The sequence below is a fragment of the Saccopteryx leptura genome, chromosome 2, assembly GCF_036850995.1.
Source record: "Saccopteryx leptura isolate mSacLep1 chromosome 2, mSacLep1_pri_phased_curated, whole genome shotgun sequence".
Classification (NCBI taxonomy): Eukaryota; Metazoa; Chordata; class Mammalia; order Chiroptera; family Emballonuridae; genus Saccopteryx; species Saccopteryx leptura.
In genome coordinates, this window is record NC_089504.1 from 7,187,869 (window position 1) to 7,215,192 (window position 27,324).

A 27,324-nucleotide genomic window follows, 5' to 3' on the forward strand; every position below is an offset into this window, starting at 1 on the left:
AGTTCTCCTGTCTGCAAGATGGGAATAATTAGAGCCTGCACCTCACAGAGTGTTGTGAGGATCTGGTGAGGTAAGGATGTACAGTGTCCAGCCCAGGGCCCACACATCATGCGCAATCAGTAGGGAAAAGTGTCATTATTACCCAAGGCCAGTCTTCTCAGCAAGCCAACAGATGTACTTTCTTGGGTTGTACTTGGAGACCAAGGAGAGTGACCTTGGCTTTATTTGGAGAAAAACCCAAGAGGAAAATAGCCAAATGCATGTGGTTTCTCCCATGTGGGCTAGGAAGGGCTGAAGGGGAGCTGTGCTGACTCATTGCACGTGGGGAAGGGCTGGGGGAAGAGCTGGGGGTTCCTCCTGGCTTCTCACCCAGCCTGGCAGGGAGGGGCCTAGCGGGAGAGGCTGAGACCCTTGGCCCACTAAGGCCGGAAGCCAGAAGTAGAGCTCTAGGGAGCTTGTGGATTCACTGTCACGTCCTTTACCTCAGGAGAAAGTAGCGAGACTCCTTTGGGACTCGAAGCTTGACTAACCCTTCTGACTCCCTCCTGCTGGCTAACGGAGGTGGCAGAATGTCGGGGAAGAGCAGCGGCTTTGCCTCAACTCCTGGGGCCTTGGGAAAGGGCCCTGTCGTCTGGGCTGTGGCTTGTCCCTGCATCCAGAGGGAGCTGGGAATCAAGGCCGCAAACTCATGGCCGCTGCGGCCGGGCAGGCACTGCAGTGAAGAAGGACGGGAAGTGGGATGCAGAGAGTGCAGGGCCCTTTACGGAGGCAGCTGCAGCCAGTCAGCGTGCTAGACGACAGGCCAGGGCTGCTGACCTGTTTCAAGGAAGCTTAGAAATCTGATGGTTATGTAAAATCTCTCAGTTTAAACCTTTTGTATATATACTGGTTTTAGAGAGAAAGGGAGAGAGACAAGAACAGTGATCTGTCCCTGTATGTGCCCTGACTGGAGATCGAACTGGCAAGACAATCTCTAGCCAAAATCTCCCAATTTAAAAAAGTTTTTATAGCCTGACCAGGCGCTGGCACAGTGGATAGAGCGTCGGACTGGGATGCAGAGGACCCAGGTTCGAGACCCCGGGGTTGCCAGCTTGAGTGCGGGTTCATCTGGCTTGAGCAAAAAGCTCACTGGCATGGACCCGAGGTCACTGGCTCGAGCGGGGGGTTACTCAGTCTGCTGAAGGCCTGCGGTCAAGGCACATATGAGAAAGCAATCAATGAACAACTAAGGTGTCGCAATGAAAAACTGATGATTGATGCTTCTCATCTCTCTCCGTTCCTGTCTGTCCCTATCTATCCCTCTATCTGACTCTCTCTCTGTCCCTGTAAAAAAAAAAAGTTTTTATAGAAACGCAGAGGCTGGCCCTGGCCAGGTAACTTGGTTAGAGTATCATCCCGATACATCAGGATTGCGCAGGATCGATTCCCGGTCAGGGCACGTAAAGGAATCAGCCAGTGAAAGCACAGATAAGTGGAACAACAAATCAATATTTCTCTCTCTTGCCCTGGCCGGTTGGCTCAGTGGTAGAGCATTGGCCTGTTGTGTGGAAGTACCAGGTTCGATTCCCAGTCAGGGCACACAGGAAAGGCAACTATCTGCTTCTCTACCGCCCCTCTCTATCTTTCTCTCTCTCTTTCTTTCTCTCTCCCCACCCCTTCCCGCAGCTATGGCTCAAATGGTTCCAGCAGTGTGGCCCAGAGCACCGAGGATGGCTCCATGGCCTCCACCTCAGGCCCTGAAATGGCTCTGTTCTGAGCAACAGAGCAACGCCCCAGATGGGGAAAGCATTGCCCGGTAGGGGCCTTGCCAGGTGGATCCCAGTCTGGGCTCATGGGAGAGTCTGTCTCTGCCTCTTTGTCTCTCAATTAAAAAAAAAAAAAAAAGAGTTCTCTCTTTCTCCCTTCCTTTATCTAAAATCAATCAATATATAAAAATGTTTTTAAATCGCTGAGACCGCCTAACCTGTGGTGGTGCAGTGGATAAAGCGTCGACCTGGAACGCTGAGGTCGCTGGTTCAAAACCCTGGGCTTGCCTGGTCAAGGCACATATGGGAGTTGATGCTTCCTGCTCCTCCCTCCCCCTTCTCTCTCTCTCTCTCTCACTCTCTCTCCTCTCTAAAAAAAAAAAAAAAATTGCTGAGACCCAGACAGAACACGCATGTGGTCTGGAATCCACTAGTAGCCCGACTTGCAACCTCTGGACCAGACACCAGCTAAACAGGTCCTGGATTTGGTAGTTGTTTTTTGTTTGTTTGTTTGGGTTTGTTTGTTTGTTTTTGTATTTTTCTGAAGTTGGAAACGGGGAGACAGTCAGACAGACTCCTGCATGTACCCGACCGGGATCCACCCGGCATGTCCACCAGGGGGCGATGCTCTGCCCATCTGGGGTGTTGTTCTGTTGCGACCAGAGCCATTCTACCTGAGGCAAGGTCATGGAGCCATTCTCAGCGCCCGGGCCAACTTTGCTCCAGTGGAACCTTGGCTGCGGGAGGGGAAGAGAGAGACAGAGAGGAAGGAGAGGGGGAGGGGTGGAGAAGCAAATGGGCGCTTCTCCTGTGTGCCCTGGCCGGGAATCAAACCCGAGACTCCTGCACGCCAGGCCAACGCTCTACCACTGAGCCAACCAGCCAGGGCCTGGTAGTTGTTTTTGCTAAAGGCCTGGTGGCCTGACCAGGTGGTGGTGCAGTGGATAGAGCGTCGGACTGGGATGCAGAAGGACCCAGGTTCGAGACCCCGAGGTTGCCAGGTTGAGCACAGGCTCATCTGGCTTGAGCAAAAAGCTCACCAGCTTGGACCCAAGGTCGCTGGCTCCAGCAGGGAGTTACTTGGTCTGCTGAAGGCCCCCGGTCAAGGCACATATGAGAAAGCAATCAATGAACAACTAAGGTGTCGCAATGAAAAACCGATGATTGATGCTTCTCATCTCTCTCCGCTCCTGTCTGTCCCTCTCTCTTCTCTCTGATTCTCTCTCTGTCCCTGTAAAAAAAAAAAAAAAAAAAAAAAAAAGGCCTGGGTGCCTGCCAGTCATGTCCCAGCAGGAGGGACCCATGGCGGCCTTAGGCCCAGCGAGAGGAAGGGCCCGACCTGAGACTAGAAAGCTGTTCGATCACAGAGCCAGGACCAGAAGCTGGGACTGGATTCCCCGCCCTGGTCATAGTTTCCCCACCCCAAGGTTAGAAGCACAGGCTCTGGATCAGGGTGAGCTCGCTGAACGACTGAACAGCTCTGTGACTTGGACAGGTCACCTAACCTGTCAACGTGGATGGTAAGAGCGCCCACCTCAAAGGTCCGTCGGTGTGAAGACTAAGTGAGATACAGCACGTGAAGCTCTTAGCACAATGAGAGGCCACTAAATGTGTGTGACTGGCTGTCAGGAAAATTGTAAACCTCACCAGCCAGGGCTGGGACATGTGGGATGATTTTTAGCAGGGCCCTCATTTTGAGAACAGGCCTGCTTGGGATGGGAGGATCAAGAAGCTGCATTCAGAAGTCATTTTTATTCAATGTCTTACACCATAATAGAGTTCTGTCTGAGAGGAGAGGAGAGTAAGAAGCTGGCAGAGTAGTGGGGGAACCCTTTTGTAGCTTAAAGCTGCTCTAGAGCAGGAATTTTCAACCGGTGTGCCGCAAGCATCTTTAAAACATGCAATACCAGGGCCCTGGCCGGTTGGCTCAGTGGTAGAGCGTTGGCCTGGCGTGCAGGAGTCCCGGGTTCGATTCCCAGCCGGGGCACACAGGAGAAGTGCCCATCTGCTTCTCCACCCCTCCCCCTCTCCTTCCTCTCTGTCTCTTCTCCTCCCGCAGCCAAGGCTCCATTGGAGCAAAGTTGGCCCGGGCACTGAGGATGGCTCTATGGCCTCTGCCTCAGTCGCTAGAATGGCTCTGGTTGAGACAGAGCGACGCCCTAGATGGTCAGAGCATCGCTCCCTGGTGGGCATGCCGGGTGGATCCCGGTAGGGTGCATGCGGGAGTCTGTCTGACTGCCTCCCCGTTTCCAGCTTCAGAAAAATACAAAAAAAAAAAAAGGCCCTAGCTGGTTGACTCAGTGGTAGAGCATCAGCCTGGCATGCAGTAGTCCCGGGTTTGATTCCTGGCCAGGGCACACAGGAGAAGCGCCCATCTGCTTCTCCACCCCTCTCTCTCTCCTTCCTCTCTGTCTCTCTCTTCCCCTCCCGCAGCCAAGGCTCCACTGGAGCAAAGTTGGCCCGGGCGCTGAGGATGCTCTATGGCAGGGGTCCCCAAACTTTTTTCACAGGGGGCCAGTTCACTGTGCCTCAGACCGTTGGAGGGCCGGACTATTAAAAAAAAACTGAACAAATCCCTATGCACACTGCACATATCTTATTTTAAAGTAAAAAGACAAAACTGAAATAAATACAATATTTAAAATAAAGAACAAGTAAATTTAAATCAACAAACTGACCAGTATTTCAATGGGAACTATGCTCCTCTCACTGACCACCAATGAAAGAGGTGCCCCTTCCAGAAGTGTGGCAGGGGCCGGATAAATGGCCTCAGGGGGCCGCATGCGGCCCACGGGCCGTAGTTTGGGGACCCCTGCTCTATGGCCTCTGCCTCAGGCGCTAGAATGGCTCTGGTTGCAACAGAGAAACACCCCAGATGGGCAGAGCATCGCCCCCTGGTGGGCATGCCAGGTGGATCTCGGTTGGGCGCATGTGGGAGTCTGATTGACTCCCCGTTTCCAACTTCAGAAAAATACAAAAAAAAAAAAAATTAAAAAAACAAAACAAAACATGCAATACCTGACTATTTTTGTGTGACAGAGACAGAAGGACAGACAGACAGAAAGGGAGAGGGAAGTATCAGTTCTTCATTGTGGCTCCTTAGTTGTTTATTGATTGCTTTCTCATATGTGCCTTGACAGGGGTGGGTGGAGCTACAGCAGAATGAGTGACCCCTTGCTCAAGCCAGTGACCATGGGGTCATGTCTATGATTCCACATTCAAGCCAGCGACCCCTCGCACAAGCTGGTGAGCCCGTGCTCAAGCCAGCAACCTCAGGGTTTCAAACCTGGGTCCTCTGTGTTTGAGTCTGATGCTCTGTCCACTGCGCCACCACCTGGTGAGGCAATATACCTGGCTATTTAGTCAGGTGCACTGACTTCTTTTCCCTTAGATTGTCAAAACTTTTAAAATGACAACTTGCCTGACCTGTGGTGACGCAGTGGATAAAGCATCAACCTGGACCACTGAGGTCACCAGTTTGAAACCCTGGGCTTGTTCGGTCAAGGTACATATGAGAAGCAACTACAGCAAGTTGATACTTTCCGCTCCTCTCCCCTTTTCTCTCCCTCTTGTCTCTAAAAAGCAATAAATAAAATCTTAAAAAGAAGACAACAGTCAACACAATAGTAGACACCTGATGGGAATGAATCAGAATTACAGTTGTCCCTTGCCATATCGTGGTTCACTTTGCAGTCTCACTGTATTGCGGATTTTTGCTATATTGCAGGATTTTACAGTACATAGGTATTTTTATATATTATTTTAATTATTTTTGTAGTAAAAATGCAATTTTTTTTGTATTTTTCCAAGGTGAGAAGCAGGGAGGCAGAGAGACAGACTCCCACATGCACTCGACTGGGGTCCACCCAGCATGCCCACTAGGGGGCGATACTTGGCCCCCTCTGGGGCGTCGCTCTGTTGCAGCAGGAGCCATTTTAGCGCCTGAGGCGGAGGCCACAGAGCTATCCTCAGTACCCGGGCCAGCTTTGCTCCAATGGAGCCTTGGCTGCTGGAGGAGAAGAGAGAAATAAAGAGAGAGGAGAGGGGGAAGGGTGGAGAAGCAGATGGGCACTTCTCCTGTGTGCCCTGGCCGGGAATTGAACCTGGGGCTTCCACACGACGGGCCGACGCTCTACTGCTGAGCCAACCGGCCAGGGAAAATCAGCATTTTTTAACCTAAAAAATTGAAAACAATATAAAGAGTATGGGAAAGGTTAATAACTGTGGGAAAGGTTTATAAGAGAGTGGGGAGGGTTTAAAAGCCTTAAAATATATATAAATAATAAAATAAGTATAAGGTCGCTACTTCGTGGATTTTTACCTGTCGCAGGGGGTTCTGGAACCTAACTCCCACGATAGACAAGGGACCACTTGTAAACCTTTTTTTGTTGTTAGATTAGCAAAAAATATATTTTTTGGTGTGCCACAGAATTTTAATAATTAGTTTCTGTGTGCCATGAATGAAGAAGGCTGAAAGTCACTGCTCCAGAGGGAGGCTGGGTTGGGGCAGGCGGAAACATCTTGGGAAAGGCACATAACTGGACCCCTGCCGCCTGGCTGCCACCTCTCACCTGCCTATCTGCAGGGCCGAGGGGCACAGACTGGCAGAAGGAAAACCCAGGAGAGCTGTGACTTCCCCGCTGCAGCTGGGCAGTCCGGCCAGGTGCTGGTGTTCGCAGCCCACAGCTTCCTGGGAGGGGCCAGTGCCCAACCCAGCGGGGACCTTTAGGTGTACAGTGGGGGGAAGGGCAGCTCAGCTGTTGGCTGGAGCCTGCAGCAGACAGAGATGACATTGAGGTGTCAGTGTCACTGTTTCCCCCTCCCCCGCCACCGCCAGGACCTCCTCAGGAGACCGGGACACACCCTCCCTGCCACCTACCAGTTCTCTGGGCTCCAGATGGTGCCAGAGGCCTCCATGAGGTGGAAAGTGTAGGCCTGGCGTGAGTGATCAGAGCGGTTTTGCTCGCTCTTGTGCACCACTTCTCCATGGATTAGGACAAGGGCCCCTGGCAGGGACACAGCAGGTCAAGAAGGGACACAGGGCCCCCAATACTAAAGCAGTTTTGTGACCTATTCACCCCCACCCCCCTCCCTGAAGGTTCAGGGGCCTGCAGCCTGCCCCAGGGTCTGAGGCTGTACTGTGGGACATGGGCTCCCCGGGACCCAGTCCCTTCTGCTGGGGCCTGTGCCCTTGGCAAGCTTTAGCAAAGACATCCCCTTCTGTGCTCGTCAGCTGGGATCTTGCCGGTGAATGCTGAGCTGGACCTCGGTGTTCTCTTTTCCAAGAGGAAGATGGGGCACTAATGCGGGCAGCTGGGACTGCTTACTGTGTGCCATGCCACACGGTTCTGTGTAAGCATCTTAGGTACAGCTCACTACCTCTGCACTTGCCGTTTGGAGAAACCGAGAGATTCAGTCATTTGCCCAAAGAGCCTGGAAGTGTCAGTTTCCCAATGCCCAGGGACCTGTCATTCTGTGACTTCACGGCACTCAGGCGAGCTGGGTGATCAGAGCAAGCAGAGACCCATGGGCACGGCTGCAGGGCCCTGCCTTCCTGCCCTCTGCATCCTGCCTACCTCTCCTCACTGGTGTGGGCACAAAGAGGCTGGTATCCCAGGCTGGCTCGGACCCCAGGAAGCTGGTGCCAGGTGCTGAGCCAGCAGGGGCCCGGACCATCCTTCTTGACACTCCACCTGCAGCCAAAATGGAGCCTTCAGCCTCGCTTTTTTCCGGGCCCCTCTCCCATGGCAGATGGGGCGTGAGTGGGCAGGGAGAGACAGGTGTCCTTACTGGTGTGGGAGCCAGGGATGAACCAGAGGCAGCCGTTCTCCAGCGTGGCATCCTCGAGTGCGATCCACAAGCCCAGCACCCGGCCCAGGGGTTCCGTGTACAGGAAGGAGGCGTCCTGGTGAGGGAAGACTGCAGCAGGCCCGCCTGGGCATCAGGGGCCCGGCCTCATTCACCTTGGCCTGTTTCCCACTCCCCAGTCTCAGAGCCCTCCGGGCCTAGTCTTCCTACAATCAGTTAGAATTTCACCACTTCCTGCCCCAGAGACTTTGAACAAGAGACTTCACCTCTCTCCCTGGCTGGATAGAGCGAGCTCAGTTGGTTAGAGCATCGTCCTAAGCACAGAAGTGGCAGATTCGATCCCCCGTCAGGGCACATTTGGGAACAGGTTAATGTTCCTGTCTTTCCCTTTCTCTCTAATCAATAAAATAAACATTTTAAAAAAAAAGATTTCACAACCCCCCCTTTTTTTTTTTTTTTTTTTTTTTTGTATTTTTCTGAAGCTAGAAACCGGGAGAGACAGACAGACTCCCGCATGCGCCCGACCGGGATCCACCCGGCACGCCCACCAGGGGGCGACGCTCTGCCCCTCCAGGGCATCGCTCTGCCACGACCAGAGCCACTCTATCGCCTGGGGCAGAGGCCAAGGAGCCATCCCCAGCGCCCGGGCAAATTTTGCTCCAATGGAGCCTCGGCTGCGGGAGGGGAAGAGAGACAGAGAGGAAGGAGAGGGGGAGGGGTGGGGAAGCAAATGGGCGCTTCTCCTGTGTGCCCTGGCCGGGAATCGAACCCAGGACTTCTACACGCCAGGCCAACGCTCTACCGCTGAGCAAACCGGCCAGGGTCTAGAGATTTCACCTCTTAAAGTTTCAGTTTCCTAGCCCTGGCCAGTTGGCTCAGCGGTAGAGCGTTGGCCCGGCATGTGGAAGTCCTGGGTTCGATTTCCAGTCAGGGCACACAGGAGAAGTGCCCATCTGCTTCTCCACCCTTCCCCCTCTCCTTTCTATCTCTCTTCCCCTCCCGCAGCCAAGGCTTCATGGGAGCAAAGTTGGCCCCAGGTGCTGAGGATGGCTCCGTGGCCTGCGCCTCAGACGCTAGAATGGCTCCAGCTGTAACAGAGCAACACCCCAGCTGGGCAGAGCATCGCCCCCTGGTGGGCATACCGGGTGGATCCCTGTAGGGCAATGTGGGAGTCTGTCTGCCTCCCCCACTTCGGAAAAATACCAAAAAAAAAAAAGTTTCAGTTTCCTAAACCACACAGCGGCCCCAACAATAAACTACCTCATGGGATTGCTGGAGGGTTCCATGAGGTATGAAAAGTGCCGGGATGGGCCCAACAGTGTAACTGCTTGCTAAAAAGTAGCTGCTATTGTCTAACTTCAGCCAAGTAACTGAGGCCAGCATCCCTAACCAGGGACAACACCTCCAGCCACCAGGTGATTCATTCGCCCAGTGGTGTAAGACTGCAGAGTGGTCCAAGGTGGTGGGGTGGGGGACAGCTGACCAAACATGTATAAGTGCCCCTGCTTCGTGATGCTGGGGCCCAGCCAGCATGGAGGACCGCTGACCAAAGGACCTTTGTCTGGAACAACTAAGTCAAGGGGGTACTAGTCTCGCCTCCTTCCTTCCTTCCTGGGGAACTGTGTTTTCTGAGCACCAGACTTCAAAAGGGACATTGACAATTTGGGCAGTGTCCAGAGGAAGGTGTCCTAATGGTGAGTGCTCCAAAACATTTAGAGGAAGAATGGCTGGAGAAAGCGGGGGTGCCGGACTTGCGGAGGAGGTGGCTGTCCCTGCGGGGGGCTGTCCTCTGAATGGTGGGTGGAGGAGGTGGTCACAAGAGGTCCAGCTTGGGCTCGTGCAAGGAAGGAAAGGGTTGCCTGTGAGGGGGTGAGCTCCCTGTGACTGGAGGTATTTGAGCAGAAGTGGGTAATCGCCAGTGAGGGAGGCCATAAAGGGTATCTCTCCATCCAGTGGGGTTTGGAATTAGATCAGCAATTTTTACGCTGAGTCAGTCCTCCTGGGAACCTGTTAAAAATATAGGATTTCCAGGCCCTGGCAGTTCTACTGACTCATGATCTCAGGGAACGGGGCCCAGGAATCTGTATTTTTAACCAGCTAAAAGTTGTGGCCAGGTTTGGGAACCTCTTAGGCCAAGGGCTGCAGAACACCCTCCCAATCCACTGTTCCAGGAAGGGACGAAGGTGGCTTCTCCGCCCCAGCCTACGGACATCGCAGCAAGTGCCTGCCCTCCCTCCGAAGACCCAGCAACCACTAGTGTCCCGGATATCCCGCCACGGCCTTTGCCAGGCCGACAGTCCGCTCTGGGCTCACCTTCACCGCCAAAGTGAGGTTGCTGCAAGAGAGAGGAAGGGGCAGGTGAGAGCCGGGGAGGGCAGGAGTGGGCAGGGGCCGCTGAGTCTTGTGGGAAGTTCTTTCCTGCCGCACGTTTACCTCCAAGGATTTCACATCAGCACCCACCTATCCAGCACCTACTGTGTGCCAGGCCCAAGAGGGCTGCAGAGAGAAAAACGACTCCGCCCTACGGCACGCGTGCAGTGTGACCACGCACGTGCCTAACGAAACACAAGACAGGAGTAAGGGGCGGCAGGAGAGGCTAAGACCCAGGCCAGTTCCTCTCAGAGGAGGTGGTACTGAGCGGGGCCTTGAAGGCTAGGAGCAGAGCATCTCAATGGCCAAAGAAGGGAGGAGGTAGTCTTAGGAATCCCCTTCCCTCCTACCACCAAATTTTAACTGAGCACCAACTAAGTGCCGGGTGCCTAAGCCAGAGAAGACCAGTTTGATGTGTTCTTCCCGCAACGTAATGATAACTCCTCTGGGAAGCAGCTTTTGGGCCACTGTACGGAGGGGCGTGGTGCGAGCACTCTGCCCGTCTGAGCGGGCCTGGGGAGGCTGGGGAGCTCACCTTAAAGATGTACATGCTCTGCACCACCACGGGCATCTGGAGGCCCAGACTTCGGGCCAAGGCCTGCAAGGGGGCAGAGGTTACACGGCCAGCCTGGCCACACTCTCATCTGGCCCCTCCACCCACCCTCACCCCCACTTCTGCTCACCTGCACCTTGGGGGAGTGTGTGACACACTTGAAGACAGGGTCGTGGGCGTGCAGAGCTGCAGGACAGAGGTGGGCTGATGGGCTGGTCCCCGGCCCCCACAGGCCTCCCACGCCTAGCCCTGGCCACCCAGACTCAGGCCTCACTCTTGACAATTTTGTGTGCATTAAGCTCTCTGCTTTTTTGTTTGTTTGTTTGTTTGTTTTTTGGGAGGGTTGCATTGAGTCCTTAATTCTTTTTTTTTTAATTTATTTATTTATTTTAGAGAGGAGAGAGAAGGGAGAGAGAGAGACAGAGAGGGAGAGAGAGAGGAGAGAGAGACAGAGAGAGAAGGTGGGGAGGAGCTGGAAGCATCAACTCCCATATGTGCCTTGACCAGGCAAGCCCAGGGTTTCGAATCGGCGACCTCAGCATTTCCAGGTTGATGAGCTCTCTGCTTTTTATAACCAAGAAGTGTGCTCCACAGACCTTTGCCCCACCCCAGGCTTCACCTATGTCCTTATTCTTTTTTTTTTTTTTTTTTTAATTTTATTTTATTTTATTTATTCATTTTTAGAGAGGAGAGAGAGAGAGACAGAGAGGGAGAAGGGGGGAGGAGCTGGAAGCATCAACTCCCATATGTGCCTTGACCAGGCAAGCCCAGGGTTTCGAACCGGCGACCTCAGCATTTCCAGGTCGATGCTTTATCCACTGCGCCACCACAGGTCAGGCTATGACCTTATTCTTGACCTTCCAGCCTTCTGAGAACCTCACTCCAGTCTGACTCCCTGCTCCTCAACGGACGAAGAGCTCCAAGAGCCATCATTGGTAGCCATCTCAGTACTGCCACGCACCCTGTATGACTTCTCTTCTATTAACCTCAGTGTCATTCTCTGCACAATGGGGCGAGAAGACCTGCCCTGCTCTCAGGCTGGCTAAGACTGGCAGGGCTAACTCATGTGCAACCACGGCCCAGGGTCTGCACTACAGAGTAGTTCTTATTATTTGCTACATTATTACTACAAACAGTAAGCCTGGGAGATATTTGAAATATTATATGTCAGTTACTAAAAAAAAAAAAAAAAGCAAAAGTTGATTATACTTAATGCAACTGAATTGTACACTTCAAAATGGTTACAGTGGCCCTGCCCGGATAGCACAATTGGTTAGAGCATTGTCTGGAAGGGCAGAGGTTGTTGGTTTGATCCCATCAGGGCACATACAGAAACAGATGGATGTCCCTATCACGTGCTCTTTCTCTCTCCCCCTCTTCCTTTCTCTCCAAAATCAATAATAAAAAAATAGTTACAGGCCCTGGCCGGTTGGCTCAGTGGTAGAGCGTCGGCCTGGCGTGCAGGATTCCCGGGCCAGGGCACACAGGAGAGGCGCCCATCTGTTTCTCCACCCCTCCCCCTTCTCCTTCCTATTTGTCTCTCTCTTCCCCTCCCGCAGCTGAGGCTCCACTAAAGCAAAGTTTGCCTGGGCGCTGAGGATGGCTCTGTGGCTTCTGCCTCAGGCGCTAGAATGGCTCTGATTGCGGCAGAGTGACGCCCCAAGATGGGCAGAGCATCGCCCCCTGGTGGGCATGCCGGGTGGATCCCGGTCGGGTGCATGCGGGAGTCTGTCTGACTGCCTCCCCGTTTCTAGCTTTGGAAAAATACAAAAAAAAAGTGCTCGCTTCGGCAGCACATATACTAAAATTGGAACGATACAGAGAAGATTAGCATGGCCCCTGCGCAAGGATGACACGCAAATTCGTGAAGCGTTCCATATTTAAAAAAAAAAAAAAATACAAAAAAAAATAGTTACAGTGGTAGTTTATGTTATATGTACTTTACGACAAGTTTTTATAAAGCTACCATGATATACCTTTAAGTTTAAAAATAAGCAGTCTAACCCCATGGTCGCTAGCTTGAGCCCAAAGGTCGCTCACTGGCTTAAAGCCCAAGGTCACTGGCTTGAGCAAGGGGTTACTCGGTCTACTGTAGCCCCCAGGTCAAGGCGCATATGAGAAAGCAATCAATGAACAACTAAGGTGCAGCAACAAAGAGTTGATGCTTCTCATCTCTCTTCCTTCCTGTCTATCTGTCCCTATCTGTCCCTCTCTCTGACTCTGTCTCTGTCCCTGTCAAAAAATTAAAAAATAATAAATTAAAAAAAATAAAAATAAGCAGTCTACAAAATAAATTATAATATATGATCCTGAAAAGAAAAAAATTTCCTAGCGTGGTTTGGGGTCTCAGAAGGGGAACCATGTCAACATGTTAGGTGCCCCTTAAGGAGGCTCCAGAAAGCAGCGGGACCCAGGAGGCCCCCGGCCCGGGCCTGGATCACCCCCAAGCCAGCAGAGCTGAAGTGCCCGCACCTGCTTATCAGTGTGTGGGGGGCTCTGTAGACCCCTCTTCCCAGTGCTGTGTGATTAATGTCACAAAATGCAGAGGAGCAGCGCCAGACGGGCAATGCAGTCAGAAATGCCATTTGTTGGGTCACTAACTTACCGTGGGCTCAGTTTACCCAGTCCCTTTCCCCCACGGCCCCTGCTTACCGTGGCCAATTTTGTTGATGGATTTCTCTGGAGGGACCAGGAAATTTCCTGTGGCACAAAGAAGAGGTAACGGCTGTAGAGCTGGAGTCCAGCCTCCCCCAAGTAGCTAACCTCAGCACCTGCCCCCAGCCCTGGGAGCGGATGCCAGAGTCCAGCCACCCCACCTCTAGGGCCCCGGCTCCGAACCTTGCTTGTCAAATACGCCTTTCTCAAAGAAGAATCGAATCTTGTCGCCGCTGCTCAAGAAGTAGTCTGTGCTGCCCTGTGGAAGGGGGACATCAGAGGGACCAAGAGAGCATCACGGGGTCACAGCTGGGCCTGGCAAAGGGGGAAGAGGACTCGGATGCTTCCCACCCGCTGCTGCTTTTCAACCCTGTTCCCTGAGCAGACATGCACGGGAACCCCAAGTGCCCGGAAGCACAGCCCGAAGTCACAGGCATGGAATTTCCTGGAAACCTCTTAATAAGACCACAGCCACATGACTGAATCTACCTGGGCTTAATGTCCTCAAAAAAATAGATGCTATTGGCCCTGGCCAGTTGGCCCAGTGGTAGAGCGTCGGCCTGGCGTACAGGAGTCCCGGGTTCGATTCCCAGCCAGGGCTCACAGGCTGGGAGCCCATCTGCTTCTCCACCCCTCCCCCTCTCCTTCCTCTCTGTCTCTCTCTTCCCCTCCCGCAGCCGAGGCTCCATTGGAGCAAAATTTTCCCAGGCGCTGAGGATGGCTCTGTGGCCTCTGCCTCAGGCGCTAGAGTGGCTCTGATTGCGGCAGAGTGACGCCCCAGATGGACAGAGCATCGCCCCCTGGTGGGCATGCTGGGTGGATCCCTGTCGGGCGCATGCGGGAGTCTGTCTGACTGCCTCCCCGTTTCCAACTTCGGAAAAATTAAAAAAAAATAAAAACAAATAAAAACATGCTATTAATGGTACCTACCTTATAGAGTGTTATAGAGATGATGACTAGGTATATATAAAGCACCAGAACAGTCCTTGGAATGAGGTTAAGTGACGTGTATATCTGCTTTTTTTTTTTTTTTGACAGAAAGAGGGACAGATAGGGATGGACAGACAGGAAGGGAGAGATAAGAAGCATCAAGTCTTTGTTGTAGCAGCTCCTTAGTTGCTCATTGATTGCTTTCTCTTATGTGCCTTGACCGGGGGGCTATAGCAGACCGAGTGACCCCTCGCTCAAGCCAGTGACCTTGGGCTTTAAGCCAGCGATCTTTGGGCTCAAGCCCTGACCATGGGGTCATGTTTATGAACCCACACTCGGTGACCTCGGGATTTCGAACCTGGGTCCTCTGCATCCCAGTCCGACGCTCTATCCATTGTGCCAGCACCTGGTCAGGCACCAATATCTGCTTTTATTATTATTACTGCTGCTAAATAGAAAACCCCCAGCAAGGGCATCACTAAATGCTTGATAAATATAAACTATTACTAATCTTATTTCTCTTCCCTTAATAACCTCTCCTGGTGAATTTTAATATCCTGTTTTAAATTTCTTAGCATCATATGAAACTGGTGCTCCAGAAAGATGCTCCATGTTTGCCCACAGCTTTAGCCACCCTTGACTGCCATCATGTGTATCTCTCTGCCTTCCTGCATGCGACACACCTGAAGCTGGGTGGTACCAACACCCCACCTGGCTTCCCAGGGGCACAGCCCTGCCAGTCCCTCATGTGTCTTCATGGCTCAACTTGGTGACCTGCCTGGCCTCGTCAAACCCCTTCCCGCTGAAAACTAGGTTTTCTTTTTTCTTTTTTTTTTCTTTTCATTTTTCTGAAGCTGGAAACAGGGAGAGACAGTCAGACAGACTCCCGCATGCGCCCAACCGGGATCCACCCGGCACGCCCACCAGGGGGCAATGCTCTGCCCATCCTGGGCGTCGCCATGTTGCGACCAGAGCTACTCTAGCGCTTGAGGCAGAGGCCACAGAGCCATCCTCAGCGCCTGGGAAAATTTTGCTCCAATGGAGCCTTGGCTGCGGGAGGGGAAGAGAGAGACAGAGAGGAAAGCACGGCGGAGGGGTGGAGAAGCAAATGGGCGCTTCTCCTGTGTGCCCTGGCCGGGAATCGAACCCGGGTCCTCCGCACGCTAGGCCGACGCTCTATCGCTGAGCCAACCGGCCAGGGCTAAGTTTTCTTTTTTCAATGTTCTTAGCTCCTCTGCACCAGGATTGGGGGAGGGAGACAAGTCAGGGAAGCATAACTGATTTTAGTAACATTGAATATAACAATGCTAAAAATGTGTCAAAGTTGGCCCTGGCCGGTTTGTCTCAGTGGTAGAGCGTCGGCCTGGTGTGCAGGAGTCCCAGGTTCGATTCCTGGCCAGGGCACACAGGAGAAGCACCCATCTGCTTCTCCACCCCTCCCCCTCTCCTTCCTCTCTGTCTCTCTCTTCCCCTCCCACATTGGAGCAAAGTTTGCCCAGGCACTGAGGATGGCTCCATGGCCTCTGCCTCAGTCGCTAGAATGGCTCTGGTCACTCCAGAGCATTGCCCCAGATAGGCAGAGCATCGCCCCCTGGTGGGCATGCCAGGTGGATCCCGGTCGGGCGCATGCGGGAGTCTGACTGCCTCCCTGTTTCCAACTTCAGAAAAAAATACAAAAAAAAAAAAAAAAAGTGTCAAAGATTTTACTTAACTCATTCATTCACAAGGGAACCAGTGAGGTGTTCAAAGGAGAATTCCCTGAAGGAAGCACAAGTGGACAATAATAAATGCTGGATCAAATTTACAAATTGGTACAACAATGATCTATTTACAGGGCAATAATAATTGCATTCTTAACAATGGTAATCAGTATAGGGCACTGAATAATAATTGCATTCTGCCAGACTGAGTTCATATCCGTTGCTATAGACAAATATCTTATGTGCATTACGATCAGAGCTATACAACTTAGAGTTGTAAAATAACTCAAAGACAGAGGGCAGAGGGAGAACAAGGCAGGACACTCCCTCTTTATTTTCTTTTAATTTCAAAGTCTTTCACAAAATTAGTAGTGAATATTGAGCGTTTACTGGGTACCAGGCACTGTGCCGAGCTCTTCGCAAGCGTTGTAAACCAAGATATTTACCCTTGCTCCTCCTCCCGTCCTCCCCTCACCCCCTCACTGGTCCAGGGAGCATTCTTAGAAGGCAGCTTGGAAGCCACAAGACTTAGCCCCTCACTGCTGGGAGCCTTTGAGTGAGGCTGGACCCAGGACCCCGTCTTTGCATTCCCCACCTAGAAAGCTGGAACGCTGACAAGTGAAACTAACTTTTTAGAGGAAATGATGGTTCTGTAACGCTTGTTCTTTCTGAAGTCCCGTGGGTTGCACAGCTTTGGTCATTGTGACTCCCGTTGTGCCCACCAGATGGCAGGAGCTCCTCGGTGTGAGGGTCAGGGAGGCCCATTACTGGGTCTGGATCACAAAGTTGGCAGTGGGGGGACTAGGTTGGAGAAATGTGTGGGAGGAACCAAGTCTCTCTTTCTCCATCTCACACTGTACTGAGTTGTGTTAGGACACTGGAGGGAAACGAGCAGAGTTTCCAGTCTCTCTGGGGAAGAAGCCCTACACAGGCAGGACCGGAGGAATCACTTGGCTCATTCTGGGTCGCTGGCCACCAGGAGGCGCCCTGTGACCGGAGAACTACTGAGGAAGTGCATGAGAGCAGTGAACAAGTACGGGTCTGGTATCAGGCAGATGTGGGTTCAAATCCTTGCTCTATTAATTACTACTAATCCTATGATTTGGGGCAAGTGAGCCTAGTCCTATTTTTCCCACCTGTCCCATGGGGACAATAATGCTGACCTTATATAATACATCCATCGTGAGAAGTAGAGGAAATATGCAGGTGAGTCACTTATCCTGGAGCCTGACTCCTGGAAGGCTGTGGCCTGATTCGTTATCACCATGAGCCATGAGTGCCCAGGCTGCTGCTCTGGCTGGGGACCGAGCCCCCCGCCTCAATCCAAGACCAGATCGCCCCCTCACCTACCCCCGGCACCTACCTGGGCTCGCAGCTGCTCCTCTTCCTGGGTGGAAAATTCTGTGCGGCAGTGGAGAGGGACATCCATGTCAGCCACTATCTCACCAATCCTCCGCTGCATGGCCGCACACTCATCGGCAGACAGGAACCGCTCCAGCACCAGGAACCCATCCTCCCGGAACTGCAGGCAGGAAGGAGGTTCAGGCTTCCCCCATCCCCCAGACGCTCTTCATGAGAACTGATTTCACCCCTTCCCCCGAACTGCGTGAGGGCACAGCCAAGTGTCATTCATCGCACTTTCCCCCCAGCCTGGCCGTAGTGTCTGGCACCCAGTGAGGAGCAATCAATATGGGCTGGAATGATGGAAGGGGGAAGGAGATGGCAAAGGGTCCCTCCTCCCTCTCCAGTGGGCTAGGGTCCCAGGGGAATACAACCTCATTCATTTATTCAACTGAAATTCTAAAAAATTTATTGAAGCCCTGGCCGGTTGGCTCCGCAGTAGAGTGTCAGCCTGGCGTGTGGAAGTCCCGGTTAGATTCCCAGTGAGGGCACATAGAAGAGCCCATCTGCTTCTCCACCCTTCCCCCTCTCCTTTCTCTCTCTCTCCCCCTCCCACAGACAAGGCTCCATTGGAGCAAAGTTGGTCCAAGCGCTGAGGATGGCTCCATGGCCTCCGACTCAGGCACTAGAATGGCTCTGGTTGCAACAGAGCAACGTCCCAGATGGGCAGAGTATCGCCCCCTGGTGGGCATGCTGGGTGGATCCCGGTCGGGCACATGCAGGAGTCTGTCTGACTGCCTCCCCACTTCTCACGTCAGCAAAATACAATAATAATAACAATAATAATTTATTGATTGACTTTAAAGAGAGAGAAACATTAATTTGCTGCTCCACATAGTTGTGCACTCATACTCATTGGTTGCTTCCTGTATGTGTCCTGAGGGGGGAATCACACCCGCAACTTTGGCGTATCAGAGCAACACTCTAACCAACTGAGCTACCCGACCAGGGCTCAACTAAAATTGATTGAGCATTGACTGTGTACCAGACACAGTTTTAGGAGCTGGAGATTCAGTAATGAGCAAGCTAGCCAGGACGTCTGCCCTCCTGGAGCTTACAGTCTAGCAAGGGAAGCTGACAGGGAACACCCAAGCACACGGGTGAACAAACTGTCACAAATTGCTAGTTCTAGGGCGAGGGCAGTTCTAGAACTAAAGGAAGAGGAGTCTAATGTAAACCAGATGGGGAGGACAGGAGGTCGCAGGGCAGCAGCCCTGAGGAAGTGACATTTAAAGGGACCAGCGGAATAACAGGGAGTGGAAGAGACGGGGCGGAGCACTCCAGATGGGGGACAGGATGTGTGAAGCCCCTGAACACAGGGGCAACGTGAGGAGCAGACCGAGGGGCTGTGGGAGGCAGGCCCGGAGAGTGGCAGGGGCCAGGCCATGAGGAGCTAGGCTACAGCCCAAGCGCAGAGGGGAGTTAAAACCCACAGCTTACTCTGATTTGCCTCCAGTCCTCTTTTTTTTTTTTGTTTTAAACCCAGAGTTTCTTTTATATATATATATATATATATTTTTTTTTAATTTTATCTGGGAAACTATTTCTCCTTCAATTTTATTTTATTTATTTTTTACATTTTTTTGTTTTGTTTTGTTTTATTTTTCTGAAGTTAGAAGCGGGAGGCAGAGAGACAGACTCCAGTATGCACCTGACCGAGATCCACCCAGCATGATGTCCACCAGGGGGTGATGCTCTGCCCATCTGGAGTGTTGCTCCATTGCAGCCAGAGCCATTCTAGCGCCTGAGGCAGAGGCCATGGAGCCATCCTCAGCGCCCAGGCCAACTCTGCTCCAATGGAGCCTTGGCTATGGGAGGAGAAGAGAGAGATCCAGAGGAAGGAGAAGGGGAAGGGTGGAGAAGCAGATGGGTGCTTCTCCTGTGTGCCCTGACCAGGAATCAAACCCGGGATTTTCACACACTGAGCCAACACTCTACCACTGAGCCAACCAGCCAGGGCCTATTTTTTACTTTTTTGTGACAAGAGACAGAGTGACAGATAAGGTCAGACAGGCAAGAAGACAGAGAGATGAGAAGCATCAATTCTTCGTTGCGCCACCTTAGTTGTTCATTGATTGCTTTCTCATATGTGCCTTGACAGGGGGAGGGGGTCTACAGCACAGTGAGTGACCCCTTGCTCAAGCCAGCAACCTTGGGCTCAAGTCAGTGACCTTGGGCTTCAAGCCAGCAACCTTTGGGCTCAAGCCAGCGACCATGGGGTCATGTCTGATTCCATGCTCAAGCCAGCGACCCTGCACTGAAGCTGGTAAGCCTGTGCTCAAGCCGGCAACCTCAGGGTTTCGAACCTGGGTCCTCCATGTCCTGGTCTGATGCTCTATCCACTGTGCCATGGCCTGGTCAGGCTCTCTTATATTTTTTAAAAATTCTTATTGATTTGAGAGTGAGAGGAAAGGAGAGAGAGAGAGAGTATGCATGATAGGAACATCCATTTGTTCCTGTATGTGCCCTGACTGGGGATCAAACCCACAACCTCTGCACTTCAGGACGATGCTCTAACCAACTGAGCTATCCGGACAAAACTTGTCCTTCTGAGACCATTGAGATAAGAAAAGATCATCTGCCTAACTTGTGGTGGTGCAGTGGATAAAGCATCAACCTGGAACGCTGAGGTCGCCAGTTCAAAACCCTGGGCTTGCCTGGTCAGGGCACATGTGGGAGTTGATGTTTCCTGCTCCTGCCCCCTTCTCTCTTTCTCTCCTCTTTAAAAAATAAAGACTTGTTGCCTGACCAGGCGGTGGTGCAGTGGATAGAGCGTCGGACTGGGATGCAGAGGACCCAGGTTCGAGACCCTGAGGTCGCCAGCTTGAGCGTGGGCTCATCTGGTTTGAGCAAAAGTCTACCAGCTTAAATCCAAGGTCGCTGGGTCCAACAAGGAGTTACTCGGTCTGCTGAAGACCTGCGGTCAAGGCACATATGAGAAAGCAATCAATGAACAACTAAGGTGTTGCAAGCTCAATGAAAAACTAATGATTGATGCTTCTCATCTCTCTCCGTTCCTGTCTGTCTGTCCCTGTCTATCCCTCGCTCTGACTCACTCTCTGTCTCTGTAATAAATAAATAAATAAATAAATAAATAAATAAAAATAAAGACTTAAGAAAATACTTTAATAAAAAAAATTTTTTTTTAATCTTCTTAAAAAAAAAAAAGGTCATCTGCATGTTTGCTTGCAGGTATAACCTGATTAGGGGCATTGCAAGTCACCTCTTGAACCCACGGTGAAGTGCCTGTTTCCAGTTACTGAAACCCCATCGCCCCGATTTCCCGCCTCCATGGATGCTCAGTCCTGCCTTCCATGCACACATGAGAAGTGCAGATGTTCATGGTTGCTGTATGGCCAGCGGCCACGGCCACTATCACAGCCGCTGGCCCATGCAGGTTCGCATTGGATTCGGACAGTCGGTAAAGAAACAACGGAGCCAAAAACTGATAGGCCATCATCTTTAATCCTAGCTTGCATCCGGCGGGCAAGTAAAAACACACACTGGGCTCCAAAACCCACTCACATTCAGTGCTCACAAAGCTACTGACTTATCCGAGTTTCCTAGAATCAAAGGTTTCTAGCTCATCAGACTTATTCACCTATGTTTCCAATCTCCTTTCTTCTCCCTGCACAAACTGGCTTCTCACTCAACACTCAGCCATCTTGGCTGCTTCTCCTGGCCTCCTCCACGTGGCCTTTCTCTGCTTTCTAATGCTAATGATAATCTCAGGAACCGAGAAAGCAAGCTCCTGTTCTGCCCCCATTTTATAGTGTAGATTCATAACCTTTAATCCAATATACGAAATAGGGAAGTTTCTAATACAAAGTCAGTTATCTGGGGCATGATGGGGTTGTACCACTCCACATCAAAAAGGGTGGGAAAGGCTTAATCCTAAAACCAAGCCCCAGGCTACAAGGATCCTGCCTGCCCACAGCCCACAGAGACACACATTAATATCACCTGAGCAATGGCCTCCACGTGGGCAACGCCATCTTTAACAAAGTGAGCATAATACTTTTTTTTTTAAATTTTTATTTTATTTATTCATTTTAGAGAGGAGAGATAGAGAGAGAGAACGGGGGAGGCGCTGGAAGCATCAATTCCATATGTGCCTTGACCGGGCAAGCCCAGGGTTTTGAACCGGCGACCTCAGCATTTCTAGGTTGACGCTTTATCCACTGCGCCACCACAGGTCAGGCCGAGCATAATACATTTTATCTGCCCAACAGCTGCCCACCATTGGCCCTTCAGTCTCTGGGCAGCTCTGCATGATAGAAACTCAATCCTCATCACAGAATCAAGCCGAAATCGTCACCTTGGGAACTAGGTCATCCACAGCTACGTGTGCATACCCGAGATCCTGTAAACACACTGCTAGAATTCTTGAGATAAGAGGTTGGAGGACCCTGCCTGGGTAGTTCAGTTGGTTAGAGCATTATCCCTATATGCCAAGGTTGCATGTTTGAACTCTGGTTGTTATCAAGTACTGCACCTCAGATCCTGAAAGGCACCGTGCCTCACTTCATCGAGTCCACGTAGAGACACCCAGTCCAGATAAATTTTGATGAAGAGTTTTATTGAAGGAGGAGATTTGTTAAATATGCCAGCCGCATATGGCTGACACGGGCAATTGCAGACCCAAATGGTGCATGCCGAGTATATTTCAGGGGCTGGTTATATACCCTTTGACCACATACAGGTTGGGGGGCATGACAGCATGACACAATCATTAACAAGACTATAACATTTGACAAGATTTATGTCACATTAACAAGATTAACATTTGTCTAAGGGATTTACAGAAAACGTTAAAACCTTCAAGGTAATACAATCCAAGTCATGCACAAATCCCTTTAGTATCCATCTCTCCTCCTTTGCCTAGAGGTACAGGTTAATCTCAGATTCCAGGAAGGGAGGGAGAGCTAAAATCAGTGTAGGGTGATACGTTAATTTTGTCTCTTATTGAAAGAGAAAGGGAGTTCTTCAGATAACCTTAATCCTTTCAGAGAATTTAAAACCAAATGACCCTAGTTGTCCTTGTAAGTCAGGAGACTTCTATATTCTTTTTCCTCCATTTTCCAAAGAAAGGACAGGAAAGCCTGACCTTTTTTCCCAGAATATTAATATTAATTTGCAGCTTTTTGGTACCTTACTACAGGTCACGGCACATCCAAGAGTCAACCAATGAATGCATAAATATGTGGAACAAATCAATGTTTTTCTCTCTCTCCCCACCACCTTCTCGTTCTAAAATTAATAAATACATTTTTTAAAAAAAGAAGCTGGAGGATTAGCAAATAGGGAGCAAAGAGGAATGTATGGGGGTATTCTCTGAGGCTTGTTTAATGACCACAATAAATCAGAAATAACCTTAAATGCTCAGCACAAGGGACTTGGTTCGGCAAAGTCGTCTGAACCGCAACACAACGCAGCTGAAAAGTATCACATGGTAGAAAAATATTTACCAACATGGGAATATGTTCCTGATTTTAAAAAGTGGGGGTTTTTTGTTGTTGTTTTCTGTTTGTTTGTTTTGGTTTTGGGTTTTTTTTTTGTATTTTTCTGAAGCTGGAAAAGGGGAGAGACAGTCAGACAGACTCCCGCATGCGCCCGACCGGGATCCACCCGGCATGCCCACCAGGGGCGATGCTCTGCCCACCAGGGGGCGATGCTCTGCCCCTCCGGGGCGTCGCTCTGCCGCGACCAGAGCCACTCCAGCGCCTGGGGCAGAGGCCAAGGAGCCATCCCCAGCGCCCGGGCCATCTTTGCTCCAATGGAGCCTTGGCTGCAGGAGGGGAAGAGAGAGACAGAGAGGAAGGGGGGGGGGGTGGAGAAGCAAATGGGCGCTTCTCCTATGTGCCCTGGCCGGGAATCGAACCCGGGTCTCCCGCACGCCAGGCCGACGCTCTACCACTGAGCCAACCGGCCAGGGCAAAAAAAAGTTTTTTAAAAAGCCAAACACAAATTAGCATCTGGCCATATGCCAAGCACTCAATGAGCAATGAACTGTAGCTATTAGGATGGATTCTACAGCTGATTATCCAGAAACATTGTGTCAGCGTAAGAATTTATGGGTGGTTTTCAATGTACTTTTTTGAGCTTTTCTGTATTATTCTCTTGTCATCAGGAATGAACAAGGGTCATGTTATTTAAAAGATTATGTCGCTCTAATTCCCATGAGTTCGGCTTTTGTGTTTGAAAGCACGTGGGACCCTGGCGCCAGAGCCTGGCTCTGGGAGACAATCGCCCCTGGCTGGCCCCGCCCCGCCCCACCCCCACCCCCACCGCAGGCCCGGATCCGGGACTGGGACTGGGACTGGCCGACCCTGGTGCTCTATTACCGGTTTCAGTCACAGACACACACATTCCCATCCCACCCTTGTCCTGTGGTCCGGCCGCCCCAGGCTGTGGGCAGAAGTCAGAGGTCCATGGTTGGGAACTAACCACTCTGGCTTCAGTTTCCTCTTCTAAAAAATGGCAGGGGGTGGGGTTGAGTTGTCAGGACTGGGAGTACTTCTGGTCGGGTCCAGAGGGTCTTCTCACTCTCACCTGACCCTCCCAAGGGCCCACCCTGCAGCCTCCTACCTTCTGGAGCTGCACGGGGCTCAGGCTGGCCATGAGGACGAGGCTGGGGAGGTCGGTGGCTCTTGGTGTTGTGCCTGAGGCTGGAGAGGGAAAAGGTCAGGAGGCGAAAGCGAACAGAAACTGGGAGGCCCAGGACTTAACCATTCCCTACCCAGGGAAAACCCCACCCTGCCCCTCCCCCACTCGGACCCTCCTGAGCCCCCCCGCCCCCCCCCCCGCAGGCTGAGCCCTAGGCTTTTCAGGCCCCCTCTGACTTCTGTGCCTGGAGGGGCCCCTGCCTCTGCCTCAACCCCAGACCCTGGGGCCATTTCCCCAGCTAATCCAGAATGAGCCCTTTCTGGTTTCCTTCATGGCTTCTCACTGCTCCCCCGACCCGGCTCGTCCTGGGGCTGCTGACCAGGTGCCCAGAAGTGGAATTCCAGGAGTGTCTGGAAAAGAAGCTGGGCAGACAAGGGGACGCCTGAGTGTCAGCCCAGGTGCCACCACTGATTCTGACACCTCTGATCAACATCGGCTGGCAGTCAAGGATAAGCAAGTCCCCGGGGCCACCAGCATCGTCTGAGTGGGGTGCAATGCAGGGTGGGTCTGGGGCTGGTTTTGCAAGCCGAAGGTGGAAGATCCTGGGCTTCAGGGAGTTGACTGGGCCCCTCCCAGCCCTGAAACTCTCGGTCCTGAGGGGATTATGGAAGGGAGTGTGTAGTGCAGTCTGCGTAGCTGATGGAAGGCAGAAGAGGAGGGGATCTTAGAAGGAGGAAGGAGCTCGAGAGTGGGGGCCTCGGTCTTCAGAAAGAGAGAGCGAGCCACGGTTCCTGTTCCCCACTTCCAGGCCCAGGATGTTTGGTGTCTCCAGTTGGGCTGGCACAGGGAGGCCGGGGGTCGGAGCCAGCCCTGCTCAGCGGCAGATAGGGCCATTCATTCTGGCTTCTGAGAACCTGGCCACTGGCCTTCCCGGGAAGGACTTTCTGAATGGCAAAGGGACACAGCTCAGGCCTCAGGAGCCTTTGCCCAAGGTCAAATCGTTTCCTGGGCCACCACCCTGGAAGCAGCTGCTTGGTCCCAGCTTCCCCCAGGAGGGCTGGGGAAGGGGTGAGCCCTGCACAGCTCCTGAGGCTGGAGGGACAGGAGGTCCACGGGGTTAGGCTGGGAGAGGAGGGCAGGTGGAGGACAGAACCACGTGGGAAAGAGAGCCGAGACTCAGCTCACTGGCTGTCCTGGCCCCTTCTGCTGCCGCCACCCAACAGGTGGAGAGAGGATGGGCCAGGAGCACAGCGAGGGCCCATCATGCTGGACTAACAACTGCCCTGGCAGCTTCACCAAAGGCTTCTTGTGGAGGCTCAATGAGGGAGAACGGGTTCCCCCCACGCCCGGCCTTCCCTTCCCCATCTGTAATTTGGGGATAACAGAAGTATCTCTTGTAAGGAGGAAGAGGAGTGCTTTGCAGCTTATGAAGAGCTTGGCACAGGTCCTGGACATAGTCGATGCCTACCAACTATGCACCAAACGCTAGCAGGGGCTGTTCTGGGTAGAATGTCAGGTATTTAACTTTTTTGAACTCATCCAAGTTTTCCAAACTGCTGTTGTAATCAGAGAAAAGAACAGCTACCACAGTGGTTTTTTGTGTTGTTTTAAACTATTTATTGATTTTAGAGAGAGACGAAGGGGGGAAGAGAGAGAAATATTGATTTGATGTTCCACTTAATTATGCATTCACTAATTGATTCTCATATGTGCCCTGACGGGACAGAACCCACAACCTTGGCGTGCACAATCAACCACCCGTCCATGGACCAGTCCGCCAGAAATCTCATGCCAGTCTGTGAAAGTTAACCACCCTGATGTTGGATGAAGATTATAGACCCAATGATCTTAATTGAATTTGCTTATGTTCAGGGTGATTTCTGCCTTAGCAGTCCCCGAAATAATTATATACTTTCGCCAGTGCCCAAGTGTACAATGATTGAAAACCATTGCGTCTAACCAACTGAGCTACCCAGCTAAGGCACCACGTGGTTTTAAGTGGACAGTCCTGGGGTGGGGGTGGGGGCATGGTGGGGGAGGAGCTAGGCCTCCCATGATTTGTTCATTTATTTTGCTCAGGCTGTGAGAAGTGGGTAGGTGGTGTTTGTTTTTTCCAAAAGCTAACCGGCTCCAGACCAAACACTTCGACTCTGGATACTGGGTGGCCCCAAGGCTGGGTTGGGAGCAGATGTGGGAGGCCATAGGGAGCGGCCAGACCAGACATGGTAAGGACCTCTACTTACAATAGAGTGGAGGCTTAGGAGGGGCCTGTTGGTCAAATAAGTTTTTAAATATAATATATATGTTTGCTCGCTTATAGTTTGCATTGGGTGTGGGAGACAGGCTGTAAGCAGGCAGGGTTCATTATAGACTAAGTCTTAGTTTTATTTTATTTTTTAAATTTTATTTATTTATTTTACAGAGACAGAGAATCAGAGAGAGAGAGATAGGGACAGACAGACAGGAACAGAGAGAGATGAGAAGCATCAATCATCAGTTTTTCGTTGCGACACCTTAGTTGTTCATTGATTGCTTTCTCATATGTGCCTTGACCACGGGTCTTCAGCAGACCGAGTAACCCCTTGCTTGAGCCAGCGACCTTGGGTCCAAGCTGGTGAGCTTTTGCTCAAACCAGATGAGCCCACACTCAAGTTGGTGAACTTTGGGTCTCGAACCTGGATCCTTCTGCATCCCAGTCCGACGCTCTATCCACTGCGCCACGGCCTGGTCAGGCCTAAATCTTAGTTTTAAGATTAAGCTTTAAGCCCTGGCCGGTTGGCTCAGTGGTAGAGCGTCGGCCTGGCGTGCAGAAGTCCCGGGTTCAATTCCTGGCCAGGGCACACAGGAGAAGTGCCCATCTGCTTCTCCACCCCTCCCCCTCTCCTTCCTCTCTGTTTCTCTCTTCCCCTCCTGCAGCCAAGGCTCCACTGGAGCAAAGATGGCCTGAATGCTGGGATGGCTCCTTGGCCTCTGCCCCAGGCGCTAGAGTGGCTCTGGTCGCAAAGAACGACCCCCCTCCAGAACGACAGAAAAAAATAAAAAAAGATTAAGCTTTACCCCAAACCCTTGACTGTTGCATGATAGGGGGTGGTGCACTCTCATGAAGAATCCCATTATGCCTCAGATAAATGACTTTTTTGTGTGTGTGTATTTTTCTGAAGCTGGAAACGGGGAGGCAGTCAGACAGACTCCCACATGCGCCCAACCGGGATCCACCCCGCACGCCCACCAGGGGGGCAATGCTCTGCCCATCTGGGGCATCGCTCTGTTGTGACCAGAGCCACTCTAGCACCTGAAGCAGAGGCCACGGAGCCATCCCCAGCGCCCGAGCCATCTTTGCTCCAATGGAGCCTTGGCTGCGGGAGGGGAAGAGAGAGACAGAGAGAAAGGAGAGGGGGAGGGGTGGAGAAGCAGATGTGCACTTCTCCTGTGTGCCCTGGCCGGGAATCGAACTCAGGACTTCCGCACGCCAGGCCGACGCTCTACCACTGAGCTAACCGGCCAGGGCTCTGTGTGTTTTTCTTGCCTGCTGGGTGTAAGCTAGGATTAAAGCTAA

The 27,324-nt window shown here is 51.9% G+C and overlaps 1 protein-coding gene and 1 non-coding gene across 4 annotated transcripts; one reads left to right on the plus strand and one right to left on the minus strand.

Annotated features, from left to right (window-relative positions):
• Positions 1-390: 390 nt before the first annotated feature.
• PHYHD1 (phytanoyl-CoA dioxygenase domain containing 1) lies at positions 391-24,272 on the minus strand. Of its 3 annotated transcripts, none has more exons than XR_010749171.1 (12): positions 23,751-23,830; positions 17,125-17,283; positions 13,315-13,390; positions 13,129-13,176; positions 10,607-10,662; positions 10,459-10,521; positions 9,867-9,888; positions 7,536-7,664; positions 7,322-7,438; positions 6,625-6,751; positions 6,317-6,516; positions 391-712 (listed from the first exon to the last, which is right to left on the minus strand). XR_010749171.1 is itself a non-coding variant. In XM_066367022.1 (12 exons), exons 2-12 carry the CDS (start codon positions 23,781-23,783, stop codon positions 6,471-6,473), a joined length of 876 nt encoding a protein of 291 aa, XP_066223119.1. In that variant the 5' UTR covers positions 23,784-23,830; positions 24,148-24,272; the 3' UTR covers positions 6,173-6,470. The 3 variants fall into 3 exon arrangements, 2 of the variants coding, with proteins under 2 accessions (XP_066223119.1, XP_066223118.1); XM_066367022.1 differs by lacking the exon at positions 391-712 and adding an exon at positions 24,148-24,272 and having other exon boundaries at positions 6,173-6,516; XM_066367021.1 differs by lacking the exons at positions 391-712; positions 13,129-13,176 and having other exon boundaries at positions 6,173-6,516.
• LOC136396414 (U6 spliceosomal RNA) lies at positions 12,254-12,360 on the plus strand. The gene has a single exon (XR_010749702.1). It is a non-coding gene; the product is annotated as a U6 spliceosomal RNA (small nuclear RNA).
• Positions 24,273-27,324: the final 3,052 nt, after the last annotated feature.

Bases quoted from the DNA above. Each gene is read 5' to 3' on its own strand.
- PHYHD1 (XM_066367022.1), bottom strand. From the start codon at position 23,783: ATGGCCAGCCTGAGCCCCGTGCAGCTCCAGAAG. The intron at 17,284-23,750 runs GTAGGAGGCTGC...TCCTGCCTGCAG, and splicing joins GCCCCGTGCAGCTCCAGAAG to TTCCGGGAGGATGGGTTCCT. The intron at 13,391-17,124 runs GTAGGTGCCGGG...CCCCTTCCACAG, and splicing joins AGGAGCAGCTGCGAGCCCAG to GGCAGCACAGACTACTTCTT.